The sequence below is a fragment of the Hemitrygon akajei genome, chromosome 8, assembly GCF_048418815.1.
Source record: "Hemitrygon akajei chromosome 8, sHemAka1.3, whole genome shotgun sequence".
NCBI classification, from domain to species: domain Eukaryota; kingdom Metazoa; phylum Chordata; class Chondrichthyes; order Myliobatiformes; family Dasyatidae; genus Hemitrygon; species Hemitrygon akajei.
This window is the reverse complement of record NC_133131.1, coordinates 67,808,043-67,822,146: the sequence shown is the minus strand read 5'-3', so window position 1 is coordinate 67,822,146 and position 14,104 is coordinate 67,808,043. Positions and strand designations below refer to the sequence as shown.

Below are 14,104 nucleotides of genomic sequence, written 5' to 3'. Positions count from 1 at the left end.
TTCAGACCCAACCTAGTGTTTAGTCTCCGGCACAAACTCATTACTTGCCTTACAACTTCATATCTTCCTGGCAACTGCCCAAATCAACCCTGGTGTATCATCTTGGTGTGGGCAGATGAAGTTTTGTCTATAAAATCTACTCCAACAAATACTTCCTCCTCCAACATACCAAGCCTTTCTTCCTCAGCTCCCTTGCCACAAACCCTCTCATCCACGTTCTTGTTACTGTGTTCTTTCGACAAATCCTGTCCCACTAACTTGAGTTACCCTGAATTACTCCCCATACTCCAACTTGTGATTTGTGCAGCTCACCAACCACCTTAACTTGCTAATGTAGTGACTTCCAACTTCACACTTCTTTTGTAAAAGATTTTCAAAACCTATTCTTTCCTCAAATTTCTGACCAAGTACTACAGGATAGGGAATGTCATTTTGATTGGCTAAAGTCTAGTGATGGGACAAATGAGAATATCTCTGGAATTCTTTCCCTATCAAACTTTCCTTGCAATTTAAACTTTTGTTCACTCACATTGCACTCAAGCAGTTTGCTGTCGAATTTTGTTTTGTTCCTGTGAAGTATTTGTCTTAAAGGCATCAAATAAAATGCAAACTGTTGAAGGGTTGAGTCCTGTGTGGTGGCCAACTTCTGTATTATTAAGTGTTTCATGATAGCACTTTCTATTTGTTACCCCATTCCGTATCAGTTAAAATCACCCGTGTGCATACATCTACCAATGCTTCTGGACACATCATCAGTGATGTTCCTGGAATCATCAGCTGTTTCAGGTCTTTCAACATCATACACACTTCTCCAGGTGACCCAGCCGGGGCTGATCAGACTCCAGCTTGTGTCCAGATGGCTAGCTACACATGACTCCATGGCTCCCCTCTTGAGCCACAGCCACCTTGAGGTCCTCTCTGCTGCATCGATGGTATTGCGGATGGCTCTCCTCTTCCTCTCTCCCTCAATGCCCAAATTGCTGCAGGCTCTGGCTAAGGAACGGGCTGTGAATAACCATTCAGCTGCGATGCTGACCATGACTGTTGTCATGGCTTGCAGCTTCCTATTGACCCCTTGCTTCGCCATCGCCTCCAGAACTTGGTTGACATTTTCATCAAACTGTTTCCACAGTGATGTCATGTTAGCTGCAGGCCATTTGATCCGCCTCCTGTTAGAATTGATGTTAGGATGGTGACAAAATATGACCTCTTTCCAGGATTTTATTGATAATCTTTAGTTTCAGCTGTCAAGTTCTTGGCTGTTGCTCAGTTTAATAGTAACAAGGACAGAACCTACACTAAATCAACCAAGTCGTATAACCAAATTGAATGATGATGTACAGTGATCCACGCAGACAAGATTCACTCAAGATTTCAAAATTTATGGTAAAACTTTTTATTCTAGTTTTTTTTCATGACCATTAACAGAGACACAGGAGAAAGGCAGGTGTTGTTTTCCCTTCTTGCAAGAACAAAACCTTCTCCAGTTTAGACAACCGCAAACTGTGAGCAGAGGCAAAACAGAAACAGGACCCTGCCTCTGTCCCACATCAACATCAATTAAATTCCTGATCTTATTTGGTATAGGAACACCGACCAGTTTTTTTGATTACTAATGCTTGATATCAACTAGTCTCCCTGTTTCTATGCAAAAGGCATATATATACAGTACCAACGATTAACATTTCCACATTGATGCATTAATATACTTTAAAAAAATTCAGCCACTTCCTTTTCCATTCGGCATTACACAGGGTGCCTTTTGTGGGGAAATAACAGTGATATTTGTGTTTTTTTTCCTTTAGGCACAAATCTGTTAGTTTCTGGGATTGGGAAAATGTGTTCCAAGGCTGCAGAGCTCTACAGCATCAAAAAAGTTGTACTGAAAAGGTTAATGAAAGCCAGCATTCATGGCACTCAAGTTTCAGTTGTATAGCTTTCTTCACAGATTTCTCTCCTTACTAACAAAAGGCAAATAAACTTAAATTTCAAATTAGCATTGATGTAAGATGCTTTTTGATTTTAAATCAAGCTCTATAAGGTTGTGAAACTAAGGCTTCCTGCTCATTCATTGCCCCGAGCCTGTGCATTACCATTTTTTTTGTTTTTTTTTGTTTTTGCTTCATTTTGTACTTTTTTTAAGCTTTTGATAAAAGCACAGACAAGTGGTAGAACTGTAGTTTTGCTTGAAAGTAGATAAATTGTGTTCCATTTCCATTTTGGACGAGGGAACACAGAGGGTGGTGGAGGCAGATAACCTTGCGTAAACCCTCCCCTCCCCAAAGATACTGCATTGGGTAATGTGCTTGCTGGGGGAAGAAAAGAAATCAATCTATCACTCCGGCTTGACGAATCTTTCTTTCCACAGTAAATCCCTGCAAAATAAAAAAAAACAAAATGGTTAATTTCCTCAAAGGTGCCACTGAAAAACTGGATCAGTTGACAAACATGGACTTTAGAATTATTTTAAAAAATTGGTTAGACTGCCAAGTTGGCCGGAAATCAGTATAATAAAACACAGGAGCCCAAGTCTTTGTATTGTAACTGCTAATTCTAGGCAAATCTGGAAGATTTTTTAGCCTTCATTTGCAAGTCAAACAAGTAACTGTTAAAAACAACACAAAGGGGGAGGGAAGACAGATTGCAAGTACTCAACTCCATTTGATTCAGAAATAGCAGAAGGGCTCACAGCCCATTCTCTCCCCCATTCAACTTTTACTTCATTGAATGGAAGAGTGATTCAACAGGTGGCAAACTGAATGTCACAAATCAACATATCTTCATTCCAGATGTTACCAGCAGGCCACTGTGGGGAAACAGCATAATCTTAAACTCCCAAAAGCTCAACAGACAGAAACCAGAAATCTCAATTTTACAAAGAAAATACTTCCACAAATAAACAACTGTACCATTCCTACTATATGTCCAGCCAAAAATTAGCACTGACATTGTCAAACCCACAGTTCCACATCAAACACAAATTATTTACGGGCCTGATACGTGGGCTGAATTTTGGTTCTGCAGAACTATGAACTTACTCTTTAACAGAAAACACAAAACCCATGGGAGGATGCACGATGTTCACTAAATACAGCTCAAGTTTCATTTCCCCATGATCGGGCTCCCAACTGCTCAGATTTAACCGGGGTGAATAACCAGGAGGACAGAAGATATATCAGTGCTTTTGTAGTCCACAGCACCGCACATCTGCGTCTCCATTCATTGCCTTTATTGGATATTGGAGTAACACTCCTACTGCAGCAGCTTGAGAAATCAAGACAACACCCAGGAAAGAGAAAGTGACAGAATTGATCAATAGCACATAAGGTAGCAGTAAATATAGTCACACACCAAAATATAATATAGCCCAAGTCCCTGAGAGTCACGTCCTGTAGACTGGTAGTGCCTGCCTGATGTAGGCAATCAGCCCGTCTTCCACTGGGCAAACACTGGAGAGCAGCAGCGATGGGAGGGGCCTGTCCTAACTAGCATAGACAATGCACCACACCACTGCACTGTCTCCCCTCCTGGTCAGCTGCCACAGCGACCCCGTAGCACATGGCCCAGTCCGCGCTACAACCGAGGCCACGTAGCTCCCCTGCTGGTCTCAACAATAAACCAGTGAACAGGTCTTGCAATCACAAGTAAAGCGTTTAAGACAATCCTCGCCATTAAGATTGCATACCGACTCAGCCACCTTTTTGTAGCAGGCAGCAACACCTAGCACCCCAACAAGCAACAAGCTGATGGGCTGGACCTGCAGTACTTGAAGTTCTTAATGTCCGACAGTGTCTTGTGACTGTAAAAGAGAGGCTGTTGCATCTGAATGCGTCGCCATCTTACCAGAAGATCAAATGCAAATCTTCAAATTCAATATGTCTGTACATTATTAATATACTAATGACCAAATTTTAATTAAGGTAAACAATGGACTCAACTGACCAGTTTGCCACATAAAACAAACACATTATGCAAATCCATAGCAACTTCATTGCCTACATGCATCCCAAAAACAATTGCTATTAAATCCAATAAAATTAAATTCCATGTGTCCTGTCCTCATTTAAACAATACATTCCTAAATTTATTTTCCACTAAATTTATTACAATTCACTGTAAGGATATTGGGTCAGCAAGCCTGTAAATCTTGTCTGATCCTTTTTAAAGATAGTATAAATATAAAACCAACAGGGTTGTTGAAAAGACAGCCTGAGCCCGAGGCCATTTTCTCATGCTTCCATTACCTGGGATACATTTCGGTCAGGACTGGTGAGATCTATCCACTTTAAGTTACTGGTCCCTTAATATTTGCACTCCATATTTTATAGACAATAGGTGCAGGAGTAGGCCGTTCAGCCCTCCGCAATCAGTAACCCGTTCCTGCCTTCTCCCCTTATCACTCGACTCCGCTATCTTTAAGAGCTCTATCTAACTCCTTCTTGAAAGCATCCAGGGAATTGGCCTCCACTGCCTTCTGAGGCAGAGCATTCCGCAGATCCACAACTCTCTGGGTGAAAAAGTTTTTCCTCAACTCTGTTCTAAATGGCCTACCCCTTATTCTTAAACTGTGGCCTCTGGTTCTGGACTCCCCCAACATTGGGAACATGTTTCCTGCCTCTAGCGTGTCCAATCCCTTAATAATCTTGTATGTTTCAATCAGATCCCCTCTCATCCTTCTAAATTCCAGTGTATACAAGCCCAGTCGCTCCAATCTTTCAACATATGACAGTCCCGCCATCCCGGGAATCAACCTCGTGAACCTACGCTGCACTCCCTCAATAGCAAGAATGTCCTTCCTCAAATTTGGAGACCAAAACTGAACACAATTCTCCAGGTGTGGTCTCACCAGGGCCCTGTACAACTGCAGAAGGACCTCTTTGCTCCTATACTCAACTCCCCTTATTATGAAGGCCAACATGCCATTAGCTTTCTTCACTACTTGCTGTACCTGCATGCTTACTTTCAGTGACTGATGAACAAGGACACCTAGATCTCGTTGTACCTCCCCTTTTCCTAACTTGACACCATTCAGATAGTAATCTGCCTTCCTGTTCTTGCCACCAAAGTGGATAACCTCACATTTATCCACATTAAACTGCATCTGCCCACTCACCCAACCTGTCCAAGTCACCGTGCATTCTCCTAACATCATTCCTCATATTTCAAACTGCCACCCAGCTTTGTGTCATCTGCAAATTTGCTAATGTTACTTTTAATCCCTTCATCTAAATCATTAACGTATATTGTAAATAGCTGTGGTCCCAGCACCATGCCTTGCGATACCCCACTAGTCACTGCCTGCCATTCTGAAAAGGACCCGTTAATCCCTACTCTTTGTTTCCTGTCTGCCAACCAATTTTCTGTCCATGTTAGTACCCTACCCCCAATACCATGTGCTCTAATTTTGCCCACTAATCTCCTATGTGGGACCTTACCAAAGGCTTTCTGGAAGTCCAGATACACTACATCCACTGGCTCTTTTTTCCTCTTTGGAATTAACTGATCCTGCACCTTCTGTATTATTCCCAGAAATACCTGCCATTGTTGTTCCACTGTCATCCTTGATAGGGTATCCTTCCAGTCAACTTTGGCTAGTTCCTCCCTCATGGCTCCATAGTGCCCTTTGTTCAACTGTAATACTGACACTTCTGATTTTCCCTTCTCCCTCTCAGATTGTAGATTAAAACTTATCATGTAATGGTCACTGCCTCCTAATGGCTCCTTTACCTCCAGTTCCCTTATCGAATATGGTTCATTACACAACACTAGATCCAGAATTGCCTTCTCCCTGGTAGGCTCCAGTACAAACTGCTCTAAGAATCCATCTTGGAGGCACTCCACAAACTCCCTTTCTTGGGGTCCAGTACCAAACTGATTTTCCCAGTCTACCTACATGTTGAAATTCCCCACTACAACCGTAGCATTACCTTTGCGACATGCTAATTTTAAAAGCACATTTAGCAAACAACCTGACCAACTTCAACGATTGCCTTTATAGTGGCGGTGAGAAGTATCCCTGACTTCTGCCACACTACACGTCCCTAACTACAGCACACACAAAATGCTGGTGGAACACAGCCGGCCAGGCAGCATCTATAGGGAGAAGCGCTGTCGACGTTTCGGGCCGAGACCCTTCATCAGGACTAACCAAAAGGGAAGATAGTAAGAGATTTGAAAGTAGTGGGGGGAGGGGGAAATGCGAAATGATAGAAGACCAGAGGGGGTGGGATGAAGCTAAGAGCTGGAAAGGTGATTGGCGAAAGTGATACAGAGCTGGAGAAGGGAAAGGATCATGGGACTGGAGGCCTCGGGAGAAAAGGGGGGGGGGGGGGGGGGAGAACACCAGAGGGAAATGGAGAACAGGCAAACAATTAAATATGTCAGGGATGGGGTATGAAGGGGAGGAGGGGCATTAACAGAAGTTAGAGAAGTCAATGTTCATGCCATCAGGTTGGAGGCTACCCAGCCGGTATATAAGGTGTTGTTCCTCCAACCTGAGTTTGGATTCATTTTGACAATAGAGGAGGCCATGGATAGACACATCAGAATGGGAATGGGACGTGGAATTAAAATGTGTGGCCACTGGGAGATCCTGCTTTCTCTGGCGGACCGAGCGTAAGTGTTCAGCGAAACGGTCTCCCAGTCTGCGTCGGGTCTCACCAATATATAAAAGGCCACACCAGGAGCACCGGACGCAGTATACCACACCAGCCGACTCACAGGTGAAGTGTCGCCTCACCTAACTACAGATAGCCTGTTCCCTTTCTTTTTATAAAAACAACCCTGACAGCTTCCTTGGCTTTACCTACAAGTTTTAGTGCATCTATTTCTCTCAATTCCCTTTACAATGTCACTCTTCTATACGTTTCTTGGTTTCAGCCATGTTCAGCATTCATAAACTTTTCTTTCTTGTTGGTGTGAACGTGCATGTATATAGACTTGGTAGCTTACACGTTGTATAACCCTTTCTGTTGTGGGGTAAATACCTTTAGCACTACTACTGTAAGATTTCCACCTTGCAGCTTCAGCAAGTTATCAGATAAATCCTTAGATCCTTAACCCAAAAAATGCAGTACTGTTTTGAAAAGCGTGTTATCTTCACATTTTAAAAGTACGATTGACTTCTGTACTCTGCCAAATGTTCATGAACAAGTTGGTTAGGAACCTTCATTTGCAATGCTGAGATGATGTTAGGGAGAGGCAGAGTATAGTCACCAGCAATAAAACGCGGGATGACGTTCAGCATTTACCTTGCTGTTATCAGGTCCCTTTGGCTGGCGAAGTACAACTAATTTTGGAGCACTTGCGTCATCCAAGGTGATGCTCTTCAGACGATGTACTAAACGATCAGGACGTGGAGCTGCCACAGGCCTGGGACCTTCACTGAAAGGGAGAAAGACACACTGTGAGGAATCTGCATTACTAGAATTCACAACTATGATAACATACATAGGTTATAGGTATATTCTGGCAATAAAGCGTAGAGCCATTAGGTCAGAATTCTTCTTACTAAACTTAGATTAGCCAATTTATTTGGAGAAAAGATAGATAAAATAAACAGTAAAGCAACCTTTAATAACTAATACAGTACTGGAGAAAGGAATTAAGAGGGATTTGAACTTGTGTTCTAACTCAGGAACTGATATTCTCCATCAAGGGAAATTACTGAATTTGGCAGATTCAAAGAGAGTAAAAAAGTGTGCATCTTGAATTGCTCTCATTGCATTGATTGTAAACAATCGAACAACCATTCAGAACACTGGCAAACACTTGATAAAGTTAGGACTGAAAGGTTACCATAAATGAATGGGAAAGTAAAATGCAGAGGTGAGATTACAGCCAAGCATGACATTATTACAGTCTACTGCTTGGAAATTCCAATGATTCCTGGGTCCTATTTCCCAAACACTTGCACTCACCAGGATCTTGGCTCCCCCACTCCTTTTGAACTCTTTCTGCCTACTCCTGCCCCAACTGAACTCATGTCCAAATATCTCAACTCCATTTTATCCTCGATTCAGTCCCTGCCTACCTATATCCATGACACATCACAAGCTCTCAATCTGCTCAAAAGCTTTGAATTTCCTGACCCTGACTGCCTCATTTCCAGTCCCTAAACACTTTATTCCTCATCAAGAAGGCCTTAAAGGTCTCCATTTCCTTCTTGACAGTAGACCTGACCAGTTCCCCTCCACTACCATCACCTTGTATCTGGCAGAACTGATCCTCGCCCTCAATAATTTCTTCTAGATCCTCCTACTTTCCCCAAACTCAAGAGGTAGGGCATGGCAACGCTCATGGGCCCAGCAACACCTGCCTTTTTGTTGACTCAATGGAACAGTCTACATTCCAAACTTTCCCTGGTAATGCTCCCCAACACTTTCTGTGCTACACTGACATTTGCACTGATTCTACTTCCTGCAAGCTTGTCAATTTTATCAACTTTGCTTCCAATTTCTAGCCTTCCCTTAAATTCACTTGGTCCACTTGCTTCCCTTTCTCAATCTGCTTCCACCTCTGGGGTTAAACTGCCTACCGATATTTTTATACACCTACCAATTTCCATGGTTATCTTGACTAACTCTGTCCACCACATTGGATCCCAGGATGAAGCTTTCCATTCCAGGACAGAGATATCCTTTCTTTAATGAATGGGGTTTCCGTTCCTCAGATACCCACCCTTGCACCACCTTCTCACTGACAGACAGACATACTTCATTGATCCCGAGGGCTGCTTGTTCCTTTTGTTCTCCCCTTCACTCCATGAGCCTCTGCATACAACACATCATTCTCCACAATTTCCGCCATCTTCAACAGGACCCTGCCACCAAACATTTTTATCTCTTTTTTAAGACCACTCTTTCTATGATTCACTTGTCCAGTCATCTCTCCCTACTAATATCCTTCCTGGCACTTATCCCTGCAAGTAGAAAAGCTACAACTGCCCATTCAGGGACCTAAACAGTCTTTCCAGGTGAGGCAACACTTCCCCTGCAAATGTGTTACTCCCGATGTGGTCTTCTCTACATTAGTGAAACCTGACGCAGATTGCAGAAGTGCTTTGTTCAGCATCTTTTCTACATTTGCAAGGATTTCTTGGTGGCCAAGTATTTCAATCTCAATTGCCACCCCCGTTCAGACATGCCTGTCCAAGACCACCTCTTCTGCCATGAAGAGGCCACTCACAGGTTGGAGGAGCAATACCTCATATTTCGCCATGATGGCCTCCAAACTGATGGCATGAACATTGATTTCTCCAACTTCCAGTAATTTCCCTACTCTGACCCCCCCCCCCCCTTTTTTCTTTCACCTGGCTACCACCTCTCCCAAGGTCGACTCCTTTCTGATACCTTGTCTATCCCTTTACCTTTTCCACCAATCACCTCCCAGCTTCTTACTTCATCCCCTACCTGGCTTCACTTACCACTCACTCCTTCCCCAGCATTATTGTAGAACCCCCCCCCCCCCCTTCTCCAGCTCTGATGAAGCGTCTGAGCTTGAAATGTTGACCGTTTCCATAGATGTAACTGAAAGGCATTCTGTTTAAATGCTTCAGATATTCTCTTGTTGCACCCCCCCCCCCACCTACATCAAGCGTATTTGAAAAAACAGGGTTCATTAAGTGACTTGGTGGGGAGGTAGTTTTAAAATCCAGAAGGATGTCATCAGACAATTTGTTAAACAGATGTTAGGTTCTTGCAGCCTATGCAGATGAGAGCAAACACTTCAGGGTGAAGGAGCAGCATCATCTTAAAGAGAACCACTAAAGATAGGCAAATTAAAAGGAAGCAAAGTAGAGTGATAATTATAGGGGACAATGGATCAATGGATTTAAGGAATTGATTCATTTCTCAGTAGCCATGAACTACGAAGGCCATGCTGCCACACTGGTGAGAAGTGATATCTCACTGGACCCAGAGGAGACCTTGGAGGAAAGGTGGGGTGGGGAGGGAGAAGAAACAATCCAGACATTGTGGTTCACAAAGGAATTAACAAGCAAATTAAGTGGCCTGTACAATACAGGGAGAAAAGCAGGATCCATTTAATTAGACATGATTCATTGGAATTGGAAATAGACCCATCAGTATTCCAGCAAAATAACTGGGGCTGTAGAGGCCATTTCCAGGTAATAATCAAATTTGTCTGAAGTTTAGAAAGGTATGCAGCAGCCACTCAATAAGGTAACCACAATATTGTGATAAATTGGCACCAAAATACACACAAAACTAACAACAATGACCAAGTGGAGAGAAGAAACTAGTTCTACTACCAACATAGGTAGGCATGTTGGACTTTGGAATTTAATGTTATAGGAGCTTGTTTATCTTACAGGCATCAATAAATTGGCCATGTGTTACCAGCAAAAGCTGGGGTACAAGTGTGGTGGGGGAGGTGAGGGGAGAGAAGAAAAGAAGGGGCAAGGTGGGGATGAGTTCTATTGATAAGAGCTTAGAAAGTTAAGGGAAGCAAAATAACAGTGTGCAGGGTGGCAAAAATGGGTCAAACTGAGCCCATCAGGAAGGCATGAGAGTAATTTTACTGGGCAATTAACTATTTTAAGATACTTAGCTTTACTTTGAGGTGGGCAGAATGGAGAAGGAATATGTGATTGTGAGGCTGGAGACAAAGGCTTTTGTCAGCAAACAAATGGAGCTAATTTGTGTAGATCACAAAAAATTGCAGAATTAATGAAAGTTGTAAATAGTTCCCTGACAGCAGTGGTAATACAAGGCCCGGCACTATTCAGGAGATTAGTGCATTTAACAATGGTAATAATTAGAGAACCAAAATTTATACATTACTAGGCTGACCAAATGAGCATTACATAGGCTTTGCTGGACTAAGTTTTTAAAAAATCAATGAGGAACCAAGGAGAAAAAGAGCTTATTTAGAATAACTTGATGATTGGGTACTTGAAGGGTCTTTAAAACAGCAACTGCAATATCAAAATTAATTTTAAATCAGAAGTGAGTTAGTTCAATCTGAAACCAAGACAAAGGTACATGCTGGTAATAGTACTTTGGCCAACTACATTGAGTTATTGCCAACAAAACAAAAATCAGAAACTTGAGAAATTGGAAAAGTTTAAATTTCAAGGAGGGCAAACACATGGACAAAGGGAAGTAAATAAAAACAGAAGAAATTAAAAGCCAATTGCAATAATCAATAATTATTGAAAAACAGCAGTAAAAGTTAACATACATCTCAAATGGCAATATTTGTACAAGAAATAAATAGCAGAGGCATCAAATCTTCATGGAAGGTACAGTAAACTCAGAATACTGAATCAAGAGCTCAAATACTAGAAAACAAATATTGCAGAAATTATTGGGATTGAAAGGTAATTGAAAGCAATGAGGTCCTGAAAAGAGAATTTAGAGAATTAGGTAGAAAGCTGAGAAGCAGGACCTCCTGAGTAGTAATTTCTAAATTGCTGCGTGTGCCATGCGCCAGTGAGGGTAGAAACAGGATGAACTGGCAAATAAACCTGTGGTTGAGAAGCTGATGTAAGGGGCAGGGATTCAGGATCTTGGATAATTGGGATCTCTTCTGGGGGAGGTATGACCCATTTCAAAAGCGACAGGTTGCACCTGAACCCAAAGGCCACCAATATTCTCGCAGGCAGGTTTGTTAGAGCTGTTGGGGAGGGTTTAAACTAACTTGGCAGAGGGGTGGGAACTGGAGTGAAGGACAATGTAAAAAAGTGAAGATAACATGCAGTCAGATTGTTAGGAAGGGCAGGCAGGTGATCAGACTTCGTTGCAGCCAACACGTTGAGTACCATGCAGAATCAGAAAGGATAGCAACAATAGTACTCGAGGTGTTGTATCTAAATGCATATAGTATAATAAATAAGGTTGTTGCAATATTACAGATTGCCAGGTATGATGTTGTGGCCATCACTGAATTGGGGCTGAAGGATGGTCATAGCTGGGAGCTGAATGTCCACGGTTACACATTGTATTAGAGAGATAGGAAGGTAGACAGAGGGGATGGTATAGTTCTACTGGTAAAGAATGGCATCAAATCTGTAGAAAGATATGACGTAAGATTGGAAGATGTTGATTCCTTGTGGGTTGAGTTACGGAATTGCAAGGGTAAAATGACATTGATGGCAGTTATATACAGGCCTTCCAACAGGGGCTGGGAGGTGGACCACAGGTTACAACAGGAAATAGAAAAGAGTGTCAAAAGGGCAATGTTATGGTAGTGATGGGAGTGAGCTTGTTGAATACCTAAGAGATAGCTTAGAGCAGTTTGTCATTGAGTCTACTAGGGGATCAGCTATACTGGAGGGTGTTATGTAATGAACTGGAGGCGATTAGGGAGCTTAAGGTAAAAGAATCTTCAGGAACCAGTGATCACAATGTGACTGGGTTCAACTTGAAATTTGATGGGGAGAAAGTAAAGTCTGATGTAGTAGTATTTCAGTGGAGTGAGGGAAATTACAGTGGTATGAGAGAGGATTTGGCCAAAGTAAACTGGAAGGAGCTGCTGGCAGGGATGTCAGCAGAGCAGCAACGGTGTGCATTTCTGGGAAAAATGAGGAAGGTGCAAGACATGTGTATTCCAAAAAAGAAGAAATACTCAAATGGTAAAATAGCACAATCATTGCTGACAAGGGAAGTCAAAGCAATTGTAAACGCAAAAGAAAGGGCAGACAACAAAGCAAAAATTGGACAGAGGATTAGGAAGCTTTTAAAAACCTACAGAGCAACTTAAAACATCATTAGAAGGGAAAAGATGAAACATGAAAGCAAGCTAGCAAATAATATCAAAGTGGATAGTAAAAGTATTTCCAAGTATGCTAAAGATAAAAATGAGAGTGGATACAGGACTGCTAGAAAATGAGGCAGGAGAAATAATAACAGGGGACAAGGAGATGGCTGATGAACTAAATGAGTATTTTGCATCAGTCTTCGCTGTGTGAAGGAAGAGAAGTTGTTGCAGTTATTGTTATAAAAGAGAAGATGCTTAAAAAGCTGTAAGACCCAAAGCTACATAAGTCACCTGGACCACAGGAACTGTACTCTAGGGTTCCGAAAGAGGTAGCACTAGAAATTGTGGTGCCATTAGAAGTTATCTTTCAAAAATCATTACACTCTGCAATTTTCCAGTCCTCTGGCACCATGCCAAATGTCACTCCGCTCTAAGAAAGGAGGAAGGCAGCAGAAAGGAAATTATAGACCAGTTAGCCTGACCTCAGTGGTTGGGAGTCAATTTTTAAGGATAAGGTGATGGAGTACTCGGTGACACAGGACAAGATAGGACAAAGTCAGCATGGTTTCCTTCAGGGGAAATCCTGCCCGATGAACCTGATAGAATTCTTTGGGGAAATTATAAGTAGGATAGATAAAGTGGATGGAGTGGATGTCATATATTTGGACTTTCAGAAGGCTTTTGACAAGGTGCCACGAGGTCGGTTACCAAGTTAGAGCCTATGGTATTACAGGAAATTTACTAACATGGTTAGAGCATTGGCTGATTAGTAGGAGGCAGCAAGTGGGAATAAAAGGATCCTTTTCTAGTTGGCTGCCAGTGACTAATGGTGTTCTGCAGGGGTCGGTGTTGGGATCACTTTTTATGCTGTATATAAATTTAGATGATGGAATAGATGGCTTTCATGACAGGTTTGCAGATGAGATGAAGATTGGTAGAGGGGCAGGTAGTGTTGAAGAAACAGGTAGGATGCAGAAGTACTTAAGACAGATTAGGAGAATGGGCAGGAAAGTGGCAACTAAAATACAATGTTGGAAAATGCATGGTCATGCACTTTGGTGGTACAAATAAATGTGTGGACTATTTTCTAAATGGGGAGAAAATCCAAAAATCTGAGATACAAAGGGATTTGGAAGTCCCTGTGCAGAACACCCTAAAGGTTAACTTGCAGGTTGAGTCAGTGGTGAGGAAGGCAAATGCCATGTTAGCATTCATTTCAAGAGATCTGGGATACAAGAGTAGGGATGTGATGCTGAGGCTTTATAAGGCACTGGTGAGGCCTCACCTTGAGTATTATGAACAGTTTAGGGCCCCTCATCTTAGAAAAGATGTGCTGGCATTGGAGAGGGTCCAGAGGTTCACAAGGATGATACCGGGAATGAAA

The 14,104-nt window shown here is 42.3% G+C and overlaps 1 protein-coding gene across 3 annotated transcripts in view; it reads right to left on the bottom strand.

The window, feature by feature from the left end:
- Nucleotides 1–1,380: 1,380 nt before the first annotated feature.
- Nucleotides 1,381–14,104, bottom strand: part of csde1 (cold shock domain containing E1, RNA-binding) — a 112,553-nt gene continuing 99,829 nt past the window's right edge. For all 3 annotated transcript variants that reach the window (XM_073053961.1, XM_073053962.1, XM_073053963.1), the window contains 2 exons: nt 7,251–7,383; nt 1,381–2,375 (listed from right to left, as the gene is read on the bottom strand). In XM_073053961.1, coding sequence (XP_072910062.1) covers nt 2,328–2,375; nt 7,251–7,383 — 181 coding nt within the window. In that variant the 3' untranslated portion in view covers nt 1,381–2,327. The remainder of the gene's footprint in view (nt 2,376–7,250; nt 7,384–14,104) is intronic.